The sequence below is a fragment of the Panicum hallii genome, chromosome 7 (assembly GCF_002211085.1).
Source record: "Panicum hallii strain FIL2 chromosome 7, PHallii_v3.1, whole genome shotgun sequence".
NCBI classification, from domain to species: domain Eukaryota; kingdom Viridiplantae; phylum Streptophyta; class Magnoliopsida; order Poales; family Poaceae; genus Panicum; species Panicum hallii.
The window spans coordinates 46,595,739-46,621,356 of NC_038048.1; the positions used below are offsets into that span (position 1 = coordinate 46,595,739).

The window sequence follows — 25,618 nt, forward strand, 5'->3', positions numbered from 1 at the left end:
AAAGTATGGGAAAAAAGAGTTAAAAGAGAGAAATAAAATGGATTTGAACAAAATATGAGAAAAAAAAAGATGGGATGTGCGCGCGGCACCGACGATCGCGGCTAGGCAGGCGCACGCAGCCGATCGCGACACGACGGTGATGCGACGGGACAGCGGGGTTGGTGGAAAAGAAAAAGGGACGAGCGGCTCTGCGGAAAAAGAGGACTGCGCGATGTCGGGACAGCGGAAAATCGGGGGTAGGCTTCGGGAGCTCGAGCGGCGGAAAAGGTTTAAAAGATTTTTAAACGAGTGATTGGTAATGCAATTTAAATAAGATAAAAATGCGGGCGTTACACATCCCCACTCCTTCGCTCGTCCAAGATACCGACGCCTTCAGCTTGGTATCCATCTGTTTCCCGCAGCCCCCACCCGCCGCCGAGGAGGACCAAGCTCCCAGCCGCCGCGTGACGAGGAAGATGGAGCTCCCCACCGCCGAGAAGGACGGAGCTCCCCGCCGCGCGCCCCTCCGTCGAGGAGGACGAAGCTCCCCGCCGCCTACTTCTCGCAGCCGTTCTTGCCCAGCACCTCGAGCGCGAAGCGGCGGCGCACGAAGCTCCTCGCTGCGCGCCCCTCCACCGAGCTCCTCGCCACCGCACACCTTGGTCCGCGGTCAGGCCGGAGCTCGCTGGGCGGCTATCTTGATAACGCGCGGCGGCGTGCGGTGCCGAGCAGAACAGGGCAGGAAGGAAGAGGGGAATGAAGAGTGAGATTGACCGGTCTGTTGGAGTGTATGAAATATGAAGAGGGAATTCTAGCTAAATGGATAACTAAAAAGGATTATAGAGAGCGAGATTTAGCTAGATTTTTGGAGATGTTGCCTCCACCAAACGTGCCCATCTGCTCGCACCTTGCAGTAGGCCACAATATTTCCGGGCCGGTATGTACTTGCAGCCGTGTGTATTCAGCGTAATGGCCCCCGATCGAACATAATTTGGTATGATTTTATATAGGCTGGATTTGCTATATCTTGTTTTATAGTTTTGTGTTGCGCTTGCTATTGAGCTATATTGAGTATGCAGCAAATTCAGTATGGCACATAAAAGTCTAAGCTAATGGGAAATATCATCAAATCTGGAAAAGTCATATTAAACTGGAATACAAATATGGACAATTCATTACGAAATTGAACAGTTTGTATAGTGCAACATAGAGTTTTGCAATTTGCCCATGGTATCATATCGCCATTTGAACTTCTCATTGGAATAAGCTGAAAGCAAACTGAAAAATTACTCGTGGGTTAACCTTCTCGGAGGACGAGGATCCTCCCATGTATCCCCCCTAAGTCTTTTATTTTTTTATTAAAAAGAAAAGTTCACAGCTCGATTTGGCAAAAACAAAGGCACTCCTTCCCCAACATCGTGCGTATCATACATGGACAACTACACCAATATTTGCTGTCAAATCCTACGATTACAACGCAGACTATTTAACTGGCAGAGCCGGCACGAGGCAGGCCGGAGGCTAGCTTATCTTGGACGGGAACCTGGCATCGCTGTAGCCGCTGCCGGCCACGGACAGCAGCTGCACGTCGTCAAACCCGTCCTCCTCCTCCTGCTCGCCGACGCCGGCGAAGGCGGCGGCGCTGATGCCGACGCCCTGGGCCGGGTGCTCCTCCGGCGGCTCCATGACGGTCCTGCTCGCCTTGAGCTGCTCCTCGAACATCTTCTGCAGCTTCTTGCCCTGCGCCTCGATCCTCAGCTGCAGATTCCTCTGGATCTGCACACACACAAAAAAAATATCAGGAAAAGGTTGATGCCATTAACACAAACACAGATTTATATATCTAGAAAGGATCCATCTAGGATTCAAGGCTTCTTTTTCTCTGTAGTGTTTGACGCATAGACAGAGCACCTCGAGCTGCTCGTGGAGGCGCCTCTGCACGTCGAGCTGGACGCGTAGTGCTTCAGTGATCTGCATTCCACTGCAACACAGAAGGGGGTCCTGCTATGAGTCCATGCTAATGCGCTTGGTTGCCATTAGGATTCTCGCAAAAAAAGGCAGACGACGAGGACAGTTACGTGCTGGGGTCGAGATTCTGCGCGTCATTTCCGGCGGCTCTTTTCTCCTGTTTCCCTGCAATTCGACAACAGGATGACTACATGTGTCAGCCGGCGACAGGACGGAGTGTAAATAGAATGGCCACACAATGGCAACATGTGTCAGTCAGGCATGGCAAGACGGTGATGGAATAATATAGCTTGGCGTTGACATGTTCGCAGGATAATAGTACTGAACAAATGGGTACTTAATTCTTGCAGGATTACCTTCTGATGTCGATGCCGGCATGTACTTGGCTATGCGGTATTTCTGAAATCCAAGAAGAGCAAATTTTTAGACAAATTCAACTAGATCATCCTACAAATTGTCAAACAACAACATTATCTGTTTAAACTTAATTGAAGTTCTCCATGGATGATGAGTTCAGAAAAGTGTCTTTTGATTTGCAAAAATTCATCTACCTGAAGGTGGCTCTTGATGTGGTAGATTGTGAGGCCACCAGAGTTCATCAGCTTCAGAATCCCCTTTGGAGTCGCCTCTGCAAGTGTCACGCGACAACGAAGAGAAGACTACACACTGTGAGAAACTAATAGCCTTTCCAGGGAAACAAATTTAAGCAGCAACGATAGTCGACGTCGGGAGTAGAGGATTTTTCAGATCAAGGGCGCTTACTGTCCGCGCCGCCGAGCTGGTTCACGCAGTCGACGAACCGCTCGTGGAGGTCCTGCGTCCACCGGATCCGCGTCTTGCTCGGCGCGCCGTGCCCGGGCGCGGCGACGACGGTCCCGGTGTGGGTCACCGGCGCACCGATACTGCAACTCCTGGACAGCGGGTTCTCCGTTGGGCTCTGCAAGCCCGGCGCTTCCATCGCCGGGAGAAGCGTGTTCGCCGCCGTAACCTTCAGGGTTTAGCCAAACAGAAACGGAAGAATCGGTATCAGAACCTGATCATAGCGTGATTTAAGAGAAGAATTCTATCCATAATTTCATGTGTCACTTACATGAGCTGAAAAAGAGTGGGCTTTGGGTTCGCCGCCGAGCAGCCTCCCGGAGGAACCGTTGCCGTACAGCTCGTGCCCTCGCTCTTGCTGCTGCTGCAATGGCAGCTTGAGCGCAGGAGGCGCCTCCGGGGCGTCCCGCTGCTGCGGCCTGACGTAGTACGTCCTCACCGAGTTGTCGCGGAGCAGCAGCGGGTCGACTGGCCGGTACAGCTGCTCGGCCTCCGGCGACCGGACGAACGGCGGCGTCTTGGCCACTGTCATCGTCGCCGGGAGCGTCGTCGTCCCGAGAGGGAAGTCGAACCGCGCCATGCCAAGCAGGTGCTCGGCGGCGAAGAACGCGGCGGTGTCGGCGCCGACGCAGCTGCCCTGCGTCGCTGGGACAGTCCTCGGAGTCGGGGTGTACTCCTCGTGCAGCCAGATGCCAGCGCCGCCGTGCTGCTGCGGCAAGGAGCTCACGAGCCCCGGGTGGAAGGAGAGCCCGGCAGCGGCGGTGGCCGGGAACATCTGTGGGTCGCACAGCGGCGATCCGTAGTGGTGGTCGTGCAGCTTAATCTTCTTGGCGTTCATCATCTAGATCACGAAGTCTTGGAACTGAACAAGCAGGCAGAAAACACACACAAGTACAACTGGCTCGTCAATCATTTCACGATCGATGAACTTGAATATATCAACAGTTCATTATAAATAGAGAAATTATTTAAGCATTATGTGAGACCTCAAACAGCAGGTTCTAGCAAAGAATTAAGGCAGCAGTTGGAGCAGGAGAGGAGAAGGATTAGTGCAGCGGCGATGCTTAAATAGGGCCGATGCAAAAGGTTCCATTTCCATCCATTGGAAGCTTGGGTTCTAGTGGCGGAATAGGATCCCCACCGGTCCATATTCCCGGTGGCGTGTCGAGCAACGTGATGAGAATAATTCGACGGCGGTGAGTGCCTCCGGAGCACAGCACAAGAATACTAGGGATTGCCATGCAGCCGACGAGCATGCCGCAGCCGCCGGAGGAGGAGGAAGCAAGAACACGGCAATGCAAGCAAGTAGGGGGGAAGGAATAGCTGCAGGTGCATCAGCAGATATGGTTAGAGCAACTTACAACTTGAAGGCATCACATGTGCAGTAGCTTCCTTCCAGCACTGAAGGCTTGGAGTCTGCAGGAGAATTGGAATGAGGAACGGATGCAGAAAGGGCTCCTGATCATCCCAATTGATTGGAATATGAAGTCCTCCCTGTGGGGGCCAAGGCCTCCTGATGGAAGCCAAGCAGCGAGCAACTGACAAAGAATAATAAGATGCAAAGATATCCACCTACTATATGAAGAGCAAGCTTGCATGTACAGACGCAAGGCTAGGGGACAAACAGGGGCTTTGATGCTTTCACCGTCTCTGCTGCCTGGATCTTGTGGCACACCCATTCCTAGCTGGACTGAAAGCATACAAGATTACAGTAAAGTTCGGGGGGGACATCACTATGTTGAACCCTTATGTCCTGTTTGTCCTTTGATGTCCCAACAAGAGATGAATAGGCACCCATAGTTCCGGTAGGGTAGTCTAATTGCTGAATCAACAAAACTTCGAATTTGAACCTTCTTGGATGTGATGTTAATTTGTTCTACATCAAAAATAAATAAGTGGACAAGAACTGCCATGAAAAGGACGAGGTAGTAATTAACAATTTGGGATGGATATACATAACCTGTGATTCTTGTTGAGGAACAACCAAATAGATATGTTTTACAATTTGGGATGGATATACATAACCTGTGATTCTTGGTGAGGAACAATCAAATAGCATGATAACATCGACCTCCTTTTTTGTTTTATTTGTTCATTTATTACTGAAGAACTCTCATTTGTTTCAGTCATCTTTTAATGGATAGTGGACCTGTACATGTTAGTACCTCCCTAAGTGATGCCTGGTCGGTCCATGTCTTTTCCATCACTTGGGGTAGGCTTAAACTGAACATTCGAAGGGATAATCCAGATTAAGAAAAAATCATGGCAAGGACTTTGTTTGGGTGGAATTCAATTACATGTTTTATTTTGATCTTTGCATAATGAAGGTTTTTTTTTACACCATACTGCCGTGAGCATATTCCTGTCACTGTCAGAATTGTGTGTTTATGGTACCTTGAATTTACAGATCAATGTAGAGTACTGCTAAATGTGCACCGTTCAGCATTAGCCACTCCCTTCATCGGTTCATCCTGCAAAGACGAAACAGCTTATAGCGGAACTTTTAGTTGAACCACATATCCAAGCACAAGTAGTCGCAGACACTTCTCTTGAGCTTAGCTTTCATCAGTCTCTAGCCAATAACAAAGCAAAATCAAATCAGCATTAAATCAACCCAGTAATCGCTTTAGTCCAATGGGGAACCCATTGGGAGTAGTCACTGATCAGCGGTTAGAAAGATCTGCAGGTATCCAGCGCGCACTGGACTGGTTGCTTTTTTGGAATCTCCCTGATTCGAAAAGAAGAATGAAAAATCATGGTCGAAGCTGCCGTCCAGGTCGTACCAATGAAGCATCGACACAGTCAAATCTTAATTACAGGTCATCAGCAAATGATTACTGGGTTTGTGCACTTCAGATTAATGTAGAGATACACTATATAGGATAGGTCATGGCGCGTTGCATCAGAAACGCACAAGACCGTAGCTAACAGACAGAATTCTTCAGCAGATTCTATAAAAGAAAGGAAATTAAGCAGAGCTTTCACCGGTTTCTTGCTGGTAAGTGGTGACTAAGTGAAATCACACAAAATGGACCCAATCGTCTCTTTCGTTCACTGGAGGATCCATCGGCAGTGGTCACCAATCATCCGTCAAAAAGAATTGCAGCTGTCTGATGAGCAATGGACTCCCTGCGCCTTGGGAATCTCCATGATCAGAAACAAGAACGAGAGATCAGTTTAGAAGCTGCCGTCCCGGTCCCACAAATAGCATATAGTGAGACTGTGAATCTCGATTCTGACTGACAAAGAAATGACCACTTGTGGAGCTGAAGTACTCGCAGACGTAGGTCTACTTTGTCCATGTAGCCGGATGCAGAAGAAAGCAGAATGTGGTGAGCAGGAGCTGGAGATCGATCGAGCAAGTGGACGGTGAAACTTATGCAAACGACGGGATTTGGACGGGCAGGCGCGCCAACGTGGAAAGGATTAAGAATCTTATCCGGATGCATGTGTGTGTATATCTTCTGCCGGTTGGTGCCTCACCGGTTGGGGCCGGGGTGGGGTAGGAGGCGGAGGAAAAGGCAGCGGAGCTGGTCGTCCTCTGAATGCCTGAAGGGCCATCGCTGCGGGAGATTGCTCGGCTCGTCGGCTCCCCGAACTCCCAAGTGCGAACCCTTTTTAATTCCTCGGATTCCTCCATGGCGCGGCCGCGCAAGCGACATGGGGAGCCAGGTGGCGCAGGTGCCCCTGTGTCAACCAAAATAATCCCCGATCGCATGGCATCTTGCCTTGGGGATAAGTAAAGTTAATCCCCCCGGATGGGATGGATTAGCTTGACGGCTTCGCGGAGATTAGCAGTCGTCTCTCTCGGAGCATCTGCGCCGCCGTCGCATTGGGGCTGGAGGATCGATTCGGGTGTCCGGCTGCCGGCGTACATGCTTCCTCGGTTGGATGCATGCTCTGCAGTGCTGTTCCGAGAAGATGGAAGCAGCTCGCACCTCGCGGCCGCGCAGTGACAAGAGGCTGGCCTGGAAGCTCGCGTCCGGCGGCGGCAACCGGCAAGTGTGAGGTCTGGTCTCTGGAGGCACCGCCATATCTTTGCCTGGACGGAGTGGTCACGAGCAAACGGACGGCGACTATCTTCCGCGCCGCCGCCGTCGCTGCAAGCCTGCAACGGGAGCGAGGGATTGTTTCGTAATACGAAATTCATACGAGGCCTTTGTGTAACAATATAGGAGGCAGTTACGCTTTGGGCTCCGTCTCGCAATATCTCGGGGGGCATTAAGAGCCTGCGTGTTTCAATTTTTACCATACCAAAATTAAGATATGCCAATAACATTTGGCTATCAATTGGTTCGTGTCTAGAAATTGGTCATTTTAATCAAAATTATGGCAAATTTCTATAAACTTCTTGAACCTTACAAAAGAAGAGTATTGGTTGGCACTAAACAAACTAAATGAGTACCTAAATTTCTTGCCAACACTTTGGCATACCCTGATTTTGATAAATCAATAATATATTGGCTTACCATAATTTTAGCTTGATAAGAATTGGCATCCAACCAATCAACCTCAAAATTGCGATGGGACGATCATTTGATTTGGTTCGCACTTAACGACCAATTTGGTGGATCGCTATCCATTTTAACATGGGCCTACTTGGGTCGCGATCCAAAATATTGCCGGACCTCTCTGGCCATCTAGCCCATTGCACGCGAAGTGGACCCTTATGTATTTGACGAGGCTGGGAAAGCCCACCTAGGCCTCGATTGCCGCACATCACGGCCCAGACGGAGGCTGCTGTATTTCACCACTCCTCTGATCCTCTCTCTCTCTCATGCAGGCGACGTTCAATCGGACCTTCACAAATGACAGATCGGACCTTCAATCGTCTGCGAATGCAGCAGAAGTTTTCTGCAACATTCTAGATGGATTCTTCGGCAGGTTCCTAGCTCGCCGATGCTGCCCTGCGAGTAACCGTGGCGTGTGCCGCGCGCAGGCTCCCCGCCGGCGGCGGGGCCATGATCGACCTCGCCGAGGGCATGTTGATTCGGTAGAGGTCCATGTCAAGAATCCCTGTGTGATGCAATGGTATCCCCCCGCGTCGTTACAGCCGAGCTCACGAATGATTGATTCGCTTCGCTTCGCTCCCATGAGCGTTCCCCTCCCTCGCCCGAGTATCCCAACAACTGGATTCGCCGGGCTTCTCAGCGGGCGCACACGAGAAGCATGAGCGCGCAAATGGATGCATCCGTGGCGTCACGCGCGTGCAGCCGATCCCTCTCCCGGTTGTTATCCGGCCGAAGAATTGCGCGGGTCATGGCCAATAATGTGAAGGCACCTCCCGTCACCCGGCGACTGACCGCGACAGGAGCGGGAGGAAGAAGACGGTGGGAGCAGTGCCAGGCTGGAGCCACGGTGTCCTGTAAAAGCGTGAACAGGGCGTTCCGGGGTAATGCGAACCGAGCGGATTGAAAACGGACAGTGCTCGGAAGCCACGCTACATGCCGTGGAGGAGAAACTCTTCGTCGGTTCGTGATCTAGGTCTTCTGCTCCTGAAACAGGAGAGATCACAGCGGGGATGGCAACTTGATACGGCCTGCTTGCTTCATCTAGCCAGGGGTCCAGCTGTCCTGCACATCCCATGCTATCAAGCTCTGGCGGCAGATGATGAGCTCTTGCTTAGTATCCATGTTGCAGATAGCAGTGTCCTTCCTGGAACAAAAAGGCACTACCACATATCCAGCTTGGTTCAGATGTTAGCAATTGAGTTTGAAGACATCCAAATCCTCTACGGCTACTTTTTCGAGTCATAAAGAAAAGAATAAACCTTCTCTAAATTGGAAGACCAATAATGTAGAAACACTGAAACAGGATCAAACTGCCAATGATTGTAATCTCAAATATAATTGGAGAGGCTTTGGGCCTTGTGCATGGCAGGAACAGGACGGGAAGAAATCAGCCAAAATGATCAGTGACTGGTTTCTGTTTTAGATAGCAGAGAAAAGGAATATGGGAATGGGACAGAAGAAGAAAAAAGAACTGCGTCAGAGTCTCACAGAACGAGATGACAGGACTCACCCAGAAGAACGCGATTACTTTCTATAACAGTGGATGGTGATCAGAGTGATTCGTGGGATTGGAGAGGCAGAACATCAGGAGACCGTGAGTCGTGAGATTAGGGAACGAAGAGATATGAAACCAGCAGCAGCCGTCGGATGTGTAGATAGAAAAAGATATGGATAGACGTAGATGGATGTAGATCAAGGGCAGATGCCACGGTGGCACATTTCGCCCTTTATAAAGCGGCTCGCACCAGCGTGCGCACGAGCCATCGACCGGCAACTTCACCGGCCGTAACCTCTCCCTGTCCCTGATCGAGTTTCCAATGGAGGCGCTGCTCCCGAGCTCCATCTCGCCGAAGATCAGCGCCATCCTCCAATCCCACGTCTACCCGCGCGTCGGCCGCGTCCTGCGCGCGCTCGCCAGGTTCAAGTCCTTGCTCCTCGACGCGCTCGGCGAGACCAAGAGGGGCGCGCGGGCGAAGAAGAGGCACGCCATCCGCTGCCGCTCGAGGTCGTCGTCGTCGAGGAAGAGGAGCAAGCAGATCGCCAGCGTCTTCGTGAAGCCGCATCTCGCCTGGTCCGGCGGCTTGTCGTCGTCGCCAGCTCGGGGAGCGGCGGCGCTGGACGCGAGCTACCACTTGTACCCGTGCTTGGAGTCGGCGTGGAACGCGGTGGTTCCGGCTCCCGCCGGGGTGGCCGGCGGCGGCGAGGACGGGACGGCTGCCGAGTACTGTGGGTACCTGCGCTGGCTTGAGGAGGAGATGTCAGATGAAGTACTGGTCGTTGAAGAGGAGGAGGAGGAGGAGGAGGAAGACGTCGTCGTCGGCGGGAATGAGATCGACATGCTCGCGGAGAAGTTCATCGCGAGGTGCCGCGCCAACTTCTTGCTGGAGAAGCAGGAGTCGTACGACCGGAGGTGCCAGGAGATTATAGCCAGGAGCATCTGAAGCCCGTAGACAATTGATACGGCAGGCAGGCATGCATCAGGATGCATGGCCTGATGCATGCAAGTGCAAATTAAACAATTGGTTTTCCCGATCTGAATAATTTCCGAAGGAGGTGATGCGTGGTAGTGCAAGTCTAGGTAGAGTCGAGTTGTGTCGAGCCAGCGGCGAGGTTGAACGGTTGAAGAACAGCAATGTAATTTCACGCATGGCGCAGCTGTTTGCGTTTTTTGGGATTGGTTGCTTAGGAGGTGTTTGGATCTAAATTTTAATGCTTAAAGTTTAGCACTAGTCTATCCAAATAGGAATGCTAATAGGGTGGGCTAAACTTTAATTAAAATTTAAAATTTTTAACAAAGGTAAAAATGCTAATATGTGCTAAAGTTTAGCATTTAACTTTAGCACATTCAAACAGGCTTTAATTTCTTCAAGAAGAAAAAATATGCGCGCGTTCGCTGTGGGGTGAAACTTGTTACTGTATGTTTCAAGAATAAAGTTTCACATGGGCTGAAGATAAGGATAAAGTTTCACGTAGTCTGAAGATTGGAAATAAATTCTCTCTATTTTACGGGAATCGATCGGGCTGTTCCTTACTCTCTGTCTCTCTGTGTGCGTAGAATATTGCCCTGTGATACAGTGTACTGTAAAATTACCATGTTCCAGACAAGAATAAATTATAAATGGGAAAGAGATATTATCAGAAATGCAATTTCAGATTCAAAGCGAAATAAACAAGTTTCCCGGCCCGTTGGAAACTTCGTTCTGAACTGAACTCGACTCGGAGACTGAAAGCCCAGCAACCATAGGGCCCATCTGAAGAAGCAACTGGCTGGCTGCTCCTACTAGTTGGGCCAGGACACTAAGCCGACTCGAGGCCCAAAGCCCAACCTCCATAAGGCACCACCTGTCTCCCCCACGTATTGACCCCCCACCCCCACGAGCTCGCAATCTTTCTCTTCTCCTCTCCTCTCCGTCGCAAGTCGGGAGCTAGGGTTCCGGCGCTCCTCTTCCACACTTGAGGGCTGGCCATGGAGGGAGCCGCCGCGGCGCGGAAGAGATCCCGGCCGGAGACGGCCAACGGGGCCGCAGCCGGTGGGAAGCGCTCGAAAGGTGAGGCGTCGTGCTCCCATCTATTCCGCCTGTCGTGCGCCTCAGCTATTATTTTTCTTTTTGCTACTATGATTTGGTTGTTTATGCCGTGTGCGAGATATGGGACTGGATCTGCGGGCAGCTATGTTGTCAGGGTAGGTTTGATGGGTTTGTCCGTGAGAATGATGAAAGCGTCTACTTGCTGTGGCAGTTGGGTGACAAGCGCACAATGAGATGCGCATTATGGCGGTGGCGGCTTAGGGATTTCAGTGGCGATAGTTGGTCTCATTTTAGTCCAAAATTGCTTCGTTTCGGGTATGGTGTGGATTGGTGGAATAATACTAGCTCACTAGCCCTAGTTTGATTTTGCAAACCAACATTTTTCTCCCTCTTACATCAAGGTTACGATTCCTGAACTTTGACTGTATCTTTCCATGGCTATGCCAAATGCCCAAACTGGACTAGTGGAATTTAAGGTTAGCTTTGTGTTGAGTAATGTATGAGTGATGATGATCCAGAAGACATCTATTGGGACAAAGGGGCAGGTGCCTCAAGATAAGGTTCTGTTTCCTGTATAAATGCATATGAGCATTGATAAGAAATAAGCAGGTTCAGCCTCGGCCACACCCTTAAAGCACGCTAATGTATGATACGGCATATCACTCATCTGTCTTCGTGACTATGGTATAGCTGTTACCTGTTGGTCCACTGATCTAGTATAGACTGTCTCTCACAGCGAGCATGTTATCCCGTAGTAAATAGTGCAGTAGATATATCTCGAAAGCTGAAAGTCGGAAGTTGGAACAACTTGTTTATAATGATCAAAGGTTGTTCTAGATGATTTTTATCAGAAAGAAGAAATACATGTTAGAAAAGAGGAATCAGTGGAAAGCATATTTGGAAATCGTTGTTCCTTTTTGACTCTTGAATATGGATCAAACGACAATGTGATTTTGTGACAGATCACCAATTCAACCAACAAGAAGAAAGTGCAGACACATGGTATCTACCAGTATAGAATTTGGGAAGCCTATTGCTAGCCCTTTGTTCTTGAATCATATTCAATGTAACTACTATTTTCTGCAGGATAAGTGGATAAATACCATGGAATCATCTTTATCATATAAAATTTTGTTATCCATTAGACAAATTCTACATATGTTTACTTGATTAGAAGATCAGTAATGCAAACTTCTAACACATGAGAAAATGTAATTAATTTTATGCAACAGAAATGGAGTCATTTCAAACTGGTCAATCAAGCAAATCGAAGCCTTGCACCAAGTTTTTCAGGTTATAATCTTAACCTACCTGAAATAACATCAGAATGGTAACTTGTATTTTTCACCTTTTGTTACAGTTACAAACCAAATTCTATGTAAGTTTTACTTCGATACAGAAGGTATATAAATATATTGGAAATTTTGATACATGAGCTAGTCTTTTTGCATCAAACTACTTGCTGTTTTCTGTGGTTACTTTAGATGAACTCGTACGCGCTGCAAATCACTCTTGCTCCATGGTGTTTGTTCCCTCTAGACCTAGGTTGAGTAGTGTATACCATTTCAATTTTGGATTGAGTGGTAGTTTCAATTTAGCAATGGAACTATTCACGTGAACACATTCAATTTGTACATGTTATATGAGTATATGTTTTTTTCCTTGTGGATCTTTATTGGTTCTTGAGCATTCCTATACATATGGTTTAGGTCTTAGGGTACGTCATTGAATAGTTTGGTTATAATTCTCAGTCAATCTTGCATACTTGAAATTGTTAAATGCAGCTTTGCGGATAATTTGTTTTGTTTTGAATGTTGCAGTACCATTGGATGTCCTTTTGGTGAGGGCTGTCATTTTCTGCACTTTGTCCCTGGTGGATACCCGGCGGTTGCAAAAATGCTCAACCTAGGCAGCCCTGTTGTATCTGCACCAGCAAGAGCTCCTGCAGATCATGCTGCTGTTGCTAACTCTCATCCAGCATCGATGGCCAAGACACGCATGTGCACCAAGTACAACACTGCTGAAGGCTGCAAATTTGGCGATAAGTGCCATTTTGCCCATAGCGAGAGAGAACTTGGCAAGCCAGCTTACATGTCTCATGAAGCCCCTCCAATGGGTGGTCGGTTTGGAGGCCGACCTGAACCGCCTCCACCAGTTGCCATGGGCCCTCCAGCAGGGAACTTTGGCGCCTCAGCTACTGCCAAGATCAGTGTTGATGCCTCGCTTGCTGGCGGCATAATTGGTAAGGGCGGGGTCAACACAAAGCAGATATGCCGAGTTACGGGTGTCAAGCTCTCGATCCGCGACCACGAGTCGGATCCGAACCTGAAGAACATCGAGCTGGAAGGCAATTTCGACCAGATCAAGCAAGCCAGCAACATGGTGAGTGACCTCATCGCCACCATCAGCGCCAGCATGCCACCCAAAAACCCTGCGCCGGCAGGAGGCCGTGGGGGTGCCCCTGGGGGCAGGAGCAACTACAAGACGAAGCTATGTGAGAACTTCGTGAAGGGTACCTGCACATTCGGCGAGCGGTGCCACTTCGCTCATGGTGAGGACGAGCAGCGGAGAGGTGCTGCTTGAGAGCTGAGGTGCTCCAGGCATTGAGATGTACATGCATCTTGGGCGGGCGACCCGTATCGACTGTCCATTTGCTACTGTGACTATTCTCTTTACAGCGTTGCTAGGAACTTAGACTGTTGTATTGCGATTTCAGTGGATTGTTAAGCTTTAGATTTCAGCCTTTTTGGAATATGTTTGGGAAGAAATCGTTAATCTGCCATGCCCGTGTACGTTTTGAGCATTTTATTGGTCACTTAGCACCCTGCATCCAAAAGGTGCGTGCTCTGGCCATAGTATCCACTGTCCAGCAAACCCGTGTGACTGTCCTACCTCTGTTTGTGTAAATTGTGAAAGAATATTTGATAAAAATATCAGGCCAATTTGATCCCCTTCTCGGCTATTCTCTCGGATTTCCACGTCGCCTGCAGCAACTCACCACCACCACCGCGGACGGTAGACTGTAGCACGAGAGAGAAATCTATAGCTCGTCAGGCATGGCGGCTGCCGTGGCGCTGACCCCGGCCTCTCCTGCGCTCCTCCCCTCCTTCCGCGGCCGCCGCGATGGCCGGGTGCGCCTCTCGGCCCGCCGCCCCCGCTACTCAGGGAGCTGCAGGGCCATGGCGCAGACCTTCCAGGGGGGGCCCGCCGCCAGCTACGCCCGCGAGATGGAGCGCCTCTCCGCCAAGGAGTCGCTCCTCCTAGCCGTGAGCTCTCCCTCTCTTCGCCCGCCTCTTCTCAGCCTAGTACTTCCTGTCCTGACCTTCCGACGATGGTGCCTGCGGGAGCCTCCTATTCCTATTCCTATCGAAATGATTGGTCCGTACTCCGTAGTAACACATCCTGGCGTACTGGTCCTTGTATTGGAGTTCCACTGCCCAGCCAGATTGGAGGCGCCAGTGTCGCTTTCCAAACCTGCAATTTTCATATACGTTTCAGTACAAAATTTTTGCACATACTTAACACTTAGAAAAGAGTAGTTTGCCGTATTTGTGTTTGTATGTGAAACGACAGTTGAATCAACAATACTCTAGCTGACACTAAACTTCCAACTTTCAAGGTATTTCTCTTTTCTCAACTATGGTATCTGAAAACTATCAATTTCAGTTTAAAGATGCTGGGGGATTTGAGGCCTTGGTTAGCGGTAAGACCACGGAGATGCAGCGGATCGATGTCAATGAGCGGATCGTAGGACTTGAACGGCTGAACCCCACGCCACGCCCCACAACGTAAGTTACAGCTGAAGAAGATGTATGTGCCTGCAGCTTATTTGAAGTACTTTTCACAGCGGCAATAAATGAATATAAGCACTACAACGAGATGGACTTTGCTTCATTTCTGACTAAAAAAGCTTACTCTGTAAGCGTAGCACATTGGCCTGGATTTCATAACATCGGTTCACTTTGCAGATCGCCCTTCCTGGAAGGTCGATGGAACTTTGAATGGTTTGGTGACAGCAGTCCTGGAGCATTTGCGGCCCGACTTTTGTTTGAGTATGTCCCTGTTGCTGCTTGCTTGATGCAAGTCATAACTTCTTTTGACTTGTCATTTAGTTGTCAAGATTCTCCTCGCTTTTCCCATAGCAAGCGTGTTCTATTTTGTAGGAGATCACCTACAACTGTTGCACACTTTATGGGACTTGACGTGTTGATCAAGGATGGATACACCAAAATCTCATCTAACCTCAAGTTCTTAAATACGGTAATGTCAGAAGATGTAGGAGGGTGCCCACTACTTTTGCACAATTAATGGGATTCTAATCTTCATTTTCTTAAGATTAAGTCGTTTCTATGCCATTTATGTCTCCTGGCTAGTCAGTATCTCTTACAAGATGCAGGGTTGATAATTTTTCAGTACGCCATTCTTTGTCTAGATCTGTTAGTAATAGATTGTGTAGAAAAGCTTTCATTATCTGAGAATACTCCATTTATACTGAGGTCATTTAGTAGCAGGCTGTTAATATCTGCATTATCTGTAAGCTGAATATTTCTGTATGATTGGGGATCACTTTGTCATTACACCCAAGTTCTCACAATTTAGCAATGTTTTTTACCCTGTTTCCAGATACAAAGCAAATTCCTTCTGACCACACAATTATCTGTCGAGGGCCCTGTCAGGATGAAAGAGGAATATGTTGAGGGCCTTATAGAGATTCCCAAAATTAGTGAAGAAACATTGCCTGAGCAATTAAAGAGCTTGCTTGGGCAGACTGCAGGAGCTCTGCAACAACTTCCTAGCCCTATAAGGGATGCTGTTTCAGAGGGGCTTAAATTGCCACTTAGTAAGTACAAATGGTTTTATTGTATAATCACTATTGTATCGGCATGCTGTTTAGAATACTACCACTGTTGGAATTGTATACATTAAGCACACATGCTTCCAGTTTCTGAGGACCTATGTCTGCTCAGATAAAGCGACAGCCAATCTTGTTATGGGCATTCTTTTTGTCAGGAAATCTTGCCAACTTCTTTGCCAAAATATTAAATTGTTGAGGAATGTGTTTTACAGTTCCTTTTTACTTGAGTTGGAAAAACATTCTCTACTTTAAACAGTGATAATACTTCCATGGCTTATGATCAGGTTTAGGAAACTGGAACCAGCCCCAAAATTGGAAGCACAGCCAGTCGATTCTAATTTCTAAGGTCATAGGAGGAAACCTTTTATGTTTTTTCAAAAAGTTGGATACACCTTCCTTTTCTTCGAGAAGTTGAAGTATGGAATATAAACTAATTGCGATTACAAACTAATTGGTGTTTATGTTGAATTTCAAAGAGTGATTTGGGTGAGCCTGCTGAACTGAAACAGTTACCAAAAACCAGACCTGTCTGGTTTGGTTGGCTTTCTTGAAACTGGCAGTTTGCTATGTGGTTCTTGGAATCCTGTTTATTGACACAGCTATTTCCTTCTAGTTTGTTGCAATATTGAGCTGACACTTAATAGTCATTCCATTCACACTTTAATTGGCTTGGCCATGTCAGATTGGAGACTGGACTATAGTTCGTCAGCGTAGTTACATCCATTTTCATGCCATCATGACACTTGCATTCCCTGGATTATGTAGTTAAATTACATGCCCTTATTCAATTACAGGTGGAACGTTTCAACGCTTATTCATGATCTCTTACTTGGATGAAGAAATACTGGTACATTTCTTTAATGGTTGCAGTGATAGCAAAGTCATATGCACTGATATCTACTAATATCTATGCACAGTCACATTCAAGGCAGTGTTGGTTAATGTACCTTTTATTTAAAGAAAATTAAAATGTTTTCTTCATAAACAAAATAAAGACAACATATAGGCTATCATGCACTATGAATTTCTGGTTCTTCTCTTATCGAACTTCAATTCTTAAACACATTTAGTTGAAGGCTGATGGCCAACTGAGTCAGAATTCTGCAAAGGATTGTTTATTGTCATTATGCACATTTAAAATATAGGCGTTTTCAATTATCTTAACTATGTATATACAGCATGCCTTTAGGAGAATGCTATCCACAATAGCTAACAGAGGAGAAATAGTTTTAACAAACATACATTTCTGTTTTTTTTTCCGGCCACAGATAAGATGCTTGTAATTATCTGCCTTTTAGCTTAACTCTCGACTGCCTTTTCTTATCCTTCTGGTGCAAACTATCCCTGTCAATCATTATCCACCAGATTGATGGGCACAACTTATGCCCCGGAGTATTTGATTTGGATTGTTTGTTTGCTCATGCTGCATGAATACACAAATGGATGATTTAAATCTCACATTGTTTTCCTTGAGTATTTCTGAAGTACGGAAAAAGAAAGATATAACTTCTCATGGTTGTGCTGTCATCTTTTTTCAGATTATCAGAGATGCTGCTGGAGCACCTGATGTCTTAACCAGACTGGAGGGGCCACAACCAAATCCAATTGATGGCGCAGCAGATGCAGTGATATCAGAATATGAAAGCTAATGCCTCGGCACTAACCGAACTGCACCCATAGCTCTTGTTTATGGTTCTTTTCTTCTTCTTTTTTGGTTATTGTCTGTCTTGCACATACAAGCTCTAGTGCACGTTGACAAATACTTGAATATTCTTACTCACGTTCATTTCAGCTATTCTAAGTGCAATCAACTCTAAATGTCCATCAGTAGTTCATGAAGTAAGGTGCTGCCTTTTAAGTTCACAGGATGGTTTCCATGCCAGGTTTCTCAAATCAGGTCTCTTGTTATATATCTACTGAAGGATTCTAAGCTAAGGGCTGGATATTACTGAATAGCGTGCACATCAAAATGTCAGTTTGTTCCTTGTCAATTATGGTCTTAAATAAAGGTTGCTGTGCTCCCATCAGCTGGGCAGATGTGCAGCAACAGTGCGGACGGCAGCAACCACTCTGTTGAAACATAGAAGGCCGAATAACGCCTCAAACAGTGGCCATCTTGTGTAAGAGAATCAAAGGAAAATTCATTGTGTTTGATCGGCAAAGGGTCAATTCGAAAGAATGTTGAACAGCAGGATGCGAACTTGTGCATTCAGTTTCTTGTGGGCATTTTGGTTTTGCCTGTGAACGTGCGGGGCAAGTTTCATCCTTCTGTATCAGACACCTGACTCCTGACAGACTGACACTGCAAAAGTGCAGAGAATTCCCTGTCGTTGTACTGGGCTCAGAATCAGATCAGAGCCAGCGTCTCTCCTCTACTTCTCCCAAAAAGTAGCGAAACAATGTTGGAATCAAACACGGTTAAATTAATCGAAAGAAATCAACCAAATGGCATTCCATTCTACTCATGATACGATCCAAAAAAGAACAGCTTTGGAACAGAGAAACAAACGAACAGAGGAAATGCATATCTGATGATTTATCTTTGCAAACTGAGCAAACTCGAGATCTTCATCTCATAACTACAAATTGTTCTGTAGTGCTGGAACAGAATGTCAGATCAAGAGGTTGGAGAAAAATGCCCAGCTCCCCCAGCGCATGCGCCTGATCAGAAATTGAAACCGGACTCCATGTCGCAGGAGCTGAAGAGGAAATCCTCCAGCCCCTGGAAGAACATGTCGTTGCAGCCGTCCAACTCGAGCGCGCGCAGGAACCCTCCCCCCTCGTCACCCGACGACGTCTCGAGCTCCTCCTTCACCTTCAACTCGATCCCCGCCGCGGTGCCGGCGCCGCGGCTCTCGTCGCGCGCCGACGAGTCGCACGAGTCCTGAGGCGGCGGGGACGACGACGCGTCCTCGGTGGACGCCGCCGCGCCGGAGCCGTTCGGCGATGGCTTCCCGGTGAGCCGCTGGACGAGCTCGCGGAAGTGCCGGGCCTCCGTCTTGATGACCTCCGGCGCCAGGACGTGGATGATCCTGATCTTCCGCGGCGGCTCCTTGGCGATGGAGTGGGAGAGCCTGTGCGCGGACGTCGCGGGCGACGACGACGCTGAGCCACGGGACGGGAGCTTCGCGGCGTGCTTCATCGCGTCGCCAAAGAGTGGTGTGCTGGCGAGGCTCGCCTGCCGAGAGAGACGCGAGGAAGGAGATGTGGGGGTTACCAGTGGAGAGGAAGCTGGGCAGGGAGGAGGTTTATATAGGCACTCCGGTGGTTTGGAGCCGTTGGATCTTGGATGGGGCGACCTCTGCTGATGCATCCAGCGCAACCGTATGATCAGCGATCCAATGGTCGATATTGAGTAGTGCCATAGCTAATGCTTATGCTCATGCAATGATATGGTATCCCCAAGGTTAATGAATGTAGTGCATAATAGATATTCATGCGAGATTTCCAATTCATATCCGCACCTTCTTCGTTGGTGAAGCATCCATCGCAGCCATATTATCCGCGATCCAACGGTCGATATTAGGTATTGGGTGGTGCCATAATTAATGCTTATTCTCATGCAATGATTTATACTAGCATCCAATTTTAATGATCGTACTGCGTATTAGATATTCAGTCGAGATTTCTAATTTATATCCATGTAACTGATTAAGCCGTCAAGTTTTGGCATGTACAAAGTTATGTCACTGATTTGTATCCAAGGAATGTTGAGATTTTCCTTAATTTTTAGGATGGTACATTCTAAACCTTGTATTTGTAGGGAGCAGATTCAATTTGCTACGTGGAGTAACAATGCATGGATGAAATTGAACATCAAAGCTGAACATTTTCCGAGTATGATTGTGAGATTAGTTTATATTTCTAGTGTTCACAATCTTCAGTTAATTAGGCACATTTCTTGTTTTCTAATAGTATTAGTTTGGTATGTTAATTTCGAAGTGAGTTTTTTTACTTCATCATTTGGCACACTTATGCCGTTAGATAAACTACATAACAATTTTCCAGTTTTTGTTTTATAACAAATTGTTTATCAAGGCCAAGTAACGCCCCGCCCTATGTTGACGTAAGCAACAGTCTTATCAAGTGTGTACGAGCAAAATAAGATATTTAATTTGTTGACCAAGAGGTTTAATTTCTTCTTCTCTTCGGTAAAAAGAAAAAAAAGAACAACACAACCCTTGACGTCCCTTGGTTAGTTTCACATACTAGGCATCAGTTTGGCATATGAAAATATCGTCAGTAGCATATACTAATATCAAACACGGCTACTGAAGAAAGTCAATAAACGAAGTGACAAGGACCTCTCAGATTGGAAAGTTGGGCGATGCAACGAGTGCATGCACACTTGGTTCCCAGTGGCGACTATTAACTTTTAAGACCGTACGTACTTGTCATCCCGTACCTGTGTATCTTTATTTATTTGTTTGCTCATCCTCATCTTCATCCATGTGTGCCCAGCCAGAGCTGCCCTTCTCCGATCCCTGGACCTTTCATGGGGTTGAAAAGTTGAGGCGTGTGTGTGTGCATGAATGCGTGCGGTTAAACAATGTAATCATGCATACAGAAGCCAGAACGAACTAATCCTTGAGGAATAGGAACTGGTTTTAAGTTTTAATTAGGAGTCGACTTGTCTGGGTGTCAACTATAGCTAGCTAGTCGGCCCTGATGACAGCCTCACTGCTCTGTGATGAATCCCCTCTAGCCATGCATTCCTGTAACTCAAATGGCCAAGAGTTTGCCCTATCAAATTCCATGGTTTTAAGGAGATTAGGACCTGGAAAGCATGGCTCCAACCACCATAAAAGCTCTGGTCGTCACATGACTGACTTCAGCTTGGTTGGGTGTACCTATCTTACACTAGAGATAGTCCATGAATCCGAGTGTCAGCGTACGCGACTTGATGGCATGGTATGGTGTACTGTACAAAAAGACACCAATTGGACGTACCCGTGCCGACTAGGTCTATTGACGCTACGAAAGCAGGAGGAGAGTCCGAAACCTGATAGTCCACGGATCCGTGTTGTTTGCTATGAAACGGGAGAGGTAAACGAAGCTAACAAAACAAGCGCGTTTTCATACGTACGTGTACATCGATACCCAGGATACACGCGCGCACACACTGGGAACGAACTCTCTTCAAGTTGTTGTGACAACTGACAAAGGATTATTGGACGTTTGCAGCGACGACTTGAGTGAGTACTGACATTGACGTACGCTTCGTTCCTCTCTTGTTCTGCACATCAGGGGTCGGTCGGCAGGTAGTTTGTTACTGGACACGCAGTCAAAAATAAACACTACCGCTAGTGAAGAAAACTTTGCATTAAGCTTTCATTGGATAAAAGTGTTGCAAAAAGGAATTCTCGTCGACCCACCTGCGCGAGTTATCAGAAGTGACAGGATCATATTAGAACGAGATCGCGACTCCCTTTCTATTTTTTTCGTTTTCTCATTAAAATCGTGTTGCTGTCGACGTGACAGGACCTACATTGCTTGTTTGGTACGGCTCCAGCTCTAAGATTCATGCTGAAGCTGAAGTTTATAAAATAGATTAAATTATTTTATATTTTTATTTTAAATCTAAAAAAAAGTGTAATGACTTAGCAAAAGATCTTTGATTTATTTACAACTCTAACTCCAAGAATTTCTAAAATCGGGTACGAGGACCTCCAAAAACTCCATAAATTTTTATGAAGTCGAAGCCATACCAAATACCAAACACGCGCCGTAAGGGGACGCCCTATCGACTATGTATCCGGTCGGCAGGCTTCTGCTTTCTTCCCGGAAACAGCTTGACGCAGTGGTTTATTAACCCGCCCGTTCGTTCCTATCTGATTCCAGTTCCCAAGCTTCGTTTTCAGGTCTCGAAAGAGGAGTCTCTGTAGCTTCGCAGCTGGTGCATGGACGCGCGGGATTAATTGCGGTGTGCTTCGGAGCACTGTTCCGTTTCCGTATAGCAACTGAGGAGCGCCCCGGCCGGGATCTTATTCTTCAGGTTCGTCGGTCCGCGGCGCCCTTGGGGCACCTGAGCTTGACATCTCGATCGGTCGTGCCATTTGGGGGTAACTGGGTGAGCACGGCAGGGCAAACCGTCTCGTCTTTTCAGGGCTGCCACGGCCTCACGGCAGCAGAGACCAGACCCTGTTCTCAAAGGTCTTTGCGGCTAGGTTTGCGTTAACCATATCGCAATCGTTTGCAGTTTTTTTGTACACCGAAATATCGTATCTTTTAGATGGCTTGCTATTTCGTCATCAGAGGAGAGATTTGAATGATCTCCGCGCCGGCTGTTGCGCAGATCGAGCGACAGATGGGGGCAGCCAGCCAGCCAAGTATAGTAGGTACTGCCGGCCGGAGTCCGGAGAGCTGGGAGTCCGCGGGGGTCACGCGGTTGGAGTCGTGATCCGGACGTCCAGTGCCTTTCTTCCGTCGCGCTCGCGCCGAGCGTGTGCGCGCGAGGCTGGAGCAGGTCGAGGTCTCTCGCCGCTCGGCTGGCAGAGCACGGGCAGCACGGGCAGAGCTCGGATGACGGGAGCCGGCCGGCCGGCCGTTGCGGTGGCCTCTTTTCCCGTGTGGGTGGTGGTGCCGGCTCGCGAAGCGCCCACACGGCAGCGGCACGGCCGATCGCGCGCGTCTACCGCTGCGGCGCGCGCCCGTGCCTGCGATCCTGAGATGGAGGTGCGCGTGTGTCTGGCGTGTGACTGCGAGGCGATGATGATGATGATGGGCTGGCTGAGCGGAGAGGTACGGGAGGGTGGTTGGGATTCCTGGAACGGCCCAAAGCTCGTGTTTGGGTTGGGTGGGTATCCATCCCATGGATGGCGAGGAGTGAGTGCTTTGTGCTCGCCGGAGAGGTCAGAGGACCGCTTCTTCCCCCTTCAGGCTTCAGTTGCTTTTCGCAGGAACCGGCGGTCCCTCTCTTTTGCGTTCCGTTCCAGTCGATCAAGAAGGGGGAGAGGGCTGCACTAGTTTGGGCCACTAGGAATAACAGCAGGAATCTGTTCAGGCCCATATTTGCCTCGGCAGGCCGAACCTTCTTATCCCTTCTCCTACAGGCCCACACAAAAGGAAAAAACCCAACAGAAGGCCCAACGGAGAAAACCTGCGCCTTCTGCGGCCTGCTATGTGGCGGCGGCATCTGTTCTTTCTTTTTAACACCGCCAGTTCAGAATCGTAAGCTACACGAAACGAGAAACGCGTCGGTTCCCGTAACCGACATGGAGCCGCCGCCCCAGCCCATTAGCCCCTGCCCCTGGATGGGTGGATGGAAACCTTCCGAGATCTGAACGCGAACGGAGTCGCCATAACGGGCGGGCGCCCGGAAACTTCATCCTTCCCCACCACGAGTTCAAACAGAAACCGTGCGGGACAAGGAACCGCGCCGAACCGACCTCCATCCCGCGCCGCACCGCACGCCTCCGATCCGATCCTCCTCCTCACGGTCTCCGCGCGCGCGCCCCCTATAAAACCGCCCTCCGCTCCCGTCCGGCAGCCACGCACAGCTTGGAAAAGACGACGACGACGACCGGAAGCAGCGACTCAGCTTCCTCGACGCGCGCGATCGATATGGCAGCCGCGGACGACGTCGCCGCCGTGGCGCCCGACTCCGTCGACGACCTCGACTTCAGCATCGACGATTTCTACGTCCGGGACCTCGACTTGGACTTCGACTTCGGCGACCAGCTTGCCGCCGACGAGTTCTGCGACGCTTACTCCGCCTTTGTTGCCAACGCAGATGCCAAGGGCGTCGGCGGCGCGGCCTCGGGTGGGTGGCTCGCGGGGCTGTGCGTCGGCGGCGACGAGGGGAGCGGCAGGGAGGGGACGCCGGAGTCCGGGGTGACGGACGACGGGGCTCTGGCCGGAGACGAGGCCATGTCGGCGTACGTGGCCGAGCTGGAGCGCTTCATGATGGAGGACGACGGCGACGCCGAGGAGGAGGCGCTCTGCCCAGCCGCCGGCGACTTCTTCGGCGATCCGCTCGTCGCCAGCGATACCAATGGCATCGTCGTCACCACGGCGGCGGCGGCTGGTGCTCTCCGGAACGGGGAGGAGGGGAATGGCGACGGCGACGTTCTTGCTGCGCGAGAGGAGGATGAACCCACCTCGAGGAAGCGCGCAAGGTACGAGTGAATTTAACAACTTCCATGAATGAATCGTTTGCATGTGCAGTAATTACTGATCTCACATCATGATTCGTGAAGTTTTAAATCTTGCCGATGGTAGAAATGCTGTAAATATAGTTATTAGCAATTAGTTTTAGGCAAATCTGATCGATCGATCGATGGAAAACTTATCAAGAGGTTGTAGAAATTACTAATTTTTCAGCAGCCGTTCTTCATATGGTACCCAAAAAAAAGGGTGTCTTGTTACATGATGTTTTTGGCTTATTGATGCTAAATCTCTTCATTTTAGACGCTTGCTTGAATTGATGTGTGTGCTATTCATGCATAATTATGTTCAGTGTATCTCACGGTTATTGTTGCTGGATATCGCGAGGACGATTTTGAATCTATCTGCTGCTCGTCTTAACCTTAGGCACAAGATCAAGGGCACAACCATGGCGCCATGGCGGGGAGAGCTTGAGGTGACGAGGAGGCATCTCGCTCGGATCCAAGCGCCGGCGGCTTGGCCGTCAGCTGCGGCTGCTCTCCTGTGCTGCATGTAGCCCAATGGCTCATCACTTGATCTTGTGGAGCTGAGCTCTCCGATGGCTGTAGCCCAATGCTTTGGTCGCCTCTAACGATCCCGTTTGGAACAAGGGACAGAAGCCTTGGGAAGGTGACTAAACCTTCCCATTTCAATCGGCAGCAGGCCGGACTAAATGCACATGCGTTTCGGCCTGAGCTGAAGTGGCAGCAGGCTGGTCAGGTATGACAATGGAGGTCCTTGCCCAGGTCAGGAAAAACTCGAGAAATCTTTTTTAATACAGAGCAAAACTCGAGTGATATAATGCAGTAGGACGAAAATTTATTTTGAGGAAACAATCTACTAGGAATACAATTTCTACATACTAACATGGCAACGTGGCAAGTATGGAAATCGGAAACTACCATTACTAGTATTCACTAATGTCTCGGTTAGGACTACCTTTATGAAATGCAGAAGTATTTCTCGATTTTAGTCTGTACCTACCATGCATTGTGCTGCTGCACTAAAGGTGCGTCGACTCGGCAAAAACAAAGGCACTCCTCATCCCAACATTGTGCATGTGTATCATACACTGACAGCTACACCAACATTTGTTGTCTAATCCGACAATCACAAAGCAGACCGACTAGCACGGCCAGCACGAGGCAGTCTAGCCAGAAAACGAGAGCATCAGCAGCACGTCGTCAAACGCGTCCTCCTGCTCGCTGACGCCGGCGAAGGCAGCGGCGCCGGCGCCGGCGCCCAGCTGGGCCGGGTGCTCCTCCGCTCGATGACGATCCTGGTCGCCTTGAGATGCTCCTCGAACACCTTCTGCAGCTTTAATTCTTGCCCTGCGCCTCGATCCTCGATCAGCTGCAGATTCCTCTGGACCTGAACAAGACGTCAACAAAATCTAGGAATTTGTTTTCGTTCGAAGTGTTTGGCGAGCACCTCGACCTGCTCGTGGAGGCGCCTCTGCACGCCAAGCTACGTGATAACGTGTGAGAGCCTGTGCGTGGCGCCGTGGCCATAGCTGAAGACGCGCCGCCGCGTGACGGGAGCCTCGCGGCGAGCTTCTTGCCTTCTTGGATGCAGTGACCTCGGCTGGGTGCTGATACATCCAGAGCCAACCGTTCTTATATGTATTAGAGTATGTATAGCCCTGTATGTGTATACGACTTGTATACGTCTTGTACTTGTACTCCAAGCCAACTCGGCTATATATATACACACATACACACACACACACACACACACACATATATATATATATATATATATATATATATATATATATATATATATGAAGGTCACCCAAGGGTGTGTATACAACT

General features: G+C 48.8%; 6 protein-coding genes across 8 annotated transcripts; 4 read left to right on the top strand and 2 right to left on the bottom strand.

Moving 5' to 3' along the window:
* Positions 1–1,159: 1,159 nt before the first annotated feature.
* Positions 1,160–4,865, bottom strand: LOC112898719 (probable transcription factor KAN2). Of its 2 annotated transcripts, none has more exons than XM_025966995.1 (8): positions 3,753–4,066; positions 3,038–3,628; positions 2,710–2,935; positions 2,499–2,575; positions 2,304–2,346; positions 2,058–2,112; positions 1,891–1,960; positions 1,160–1,755 (listed from the first exon to the last, which is right to left on the bottom strand). In XM_025966995.1, the coding sequence occupies exons 2-8, from the start codon at positions 3,605–3,607 to the stop codon at positions 1,501–1,503; spliced, it is 1,296 nt and encodes a 431-aa protein (XP_025822780.1). In that variant the 5' UTR covers positions 3,608–3,628; positions 3,753–4,066; the 3' UTR covers positions 1,160–1,500. The 2 variants fall into 2 exon arrangements, with proteins under 2 accessions (XP_025822780.1, XP_025822779.1); XM_025966994.1 differs by lacking the exon at positions 3,753–4,066 and adding an exon at positions 4,128–4,865 and having other exon boundaries at positions 1,277–1,755.
* Positions 4,866–9,094: 4,229 nt separating this feature from the next.
* Positions 9,095–9,718, top strand: LOC112900906. The gene has a single exon (XM_025969681.1). It carries the CDS (start codon positions 9,095–9,097, stop codon positions 9,716–9,718), a length of 624 nt encoding a protein of 207 aa, XP_025825466.1.
* Positions 9,719–10,652: 934 nt separating this feature from the next.
* On the top strand, positions 10,653–13,662 carry LOC112898720 (zinc finger CCCH domain-containing protein 31). The gene is made up of 3 exons (XM_025966996.1): positions 10,653–10,825; positions 12,037–12,097; positions 12,625–13,662. Exons 1-3 carry the CDS (start codon positions 10,744–10,746, stop codon positions 13,385–13,387), a joined length of 906 nt encoding a protein of 301 aa, XP_025822781.1. The 5' UTR covers positions 10,653–10,743; the 3' UTR covers positions 13,388–13,662.
* A 102-nt stretch (positions 13,663–13,764) lies between these two features.
* LOC112898721 (probable plastid-lipid-associated protein 13, chloroplastic) lies at positions 13,765–17,522 on the top strand. 2 transcript variants are annotated; one of them, XM_025966997.1, is made up of 7 exons: positions 13,765–14,070; positions 14,471–14,592; positions 14,773–14,856; positions 14,968–15,064; positions 15,428–15,644; positions 16,454–16,506; positions 17,198–17,522. In XM_025966997.1, exons 1-7 carry the CDS (start codon positions 13,861–13,863, stop codon positions 17,306–17,308), a joined length of 894 nt encoding a protein of 297 aa, XP_025822782.1. In that variant the 5' UTR covers positions 13,765–13,860; the 3' UTR covers positions 17,309–17,522. The 2 variants fall into 2 exon arrangements, with proteins under 2 accessions (XP_025822782.1, XP_025822783.1); XM_025966998.1 differs by lacking the exon at positions 16,454–16,506 and having other exon boundaries at positions 13,766–14,070.
* Positions 17,523–18,082: 560 nt separating this feature from the next.
* LOC112898723 (VQ motif-containing protein 25-like) lies at positions 18,083–18,866 on the bottom strand. Its single transcript, XM_025966999.1, has one exon. It carries the CDS (start codon positions 18,799–18,801, stop codon positions 18,325–18,327), a length of 477 nt encoding a protein of 158 aa, XP_025822784.1. The 5' UTR covers positions 18,802–18,866; the 3' UTR covers positions 18,083–18,324.
* Positions 18,867–23,139: 4,273 nt separating this feature from the next.
* On the top strand, positions 23,140–25,512 carry LOC112900201. Its single transcript, XM_025968978.1, has 2 exons — positions 23,140–23,776; positions 24,192–25,512. The coding sequence occupies exons 1-2, from the start codon at positions 23,223–23,225 to the stop codon at positions 24,319–24,321; spliced, it is 684 nt and encodes a 227-aa protein (XP_025824763.1). The 5' UTR covers positions 23,140–23,222; the 3' UTR covers positions 24,322–25,512.
* Positions 25,513–25,618: the final 106 nt, after the last annotated feature.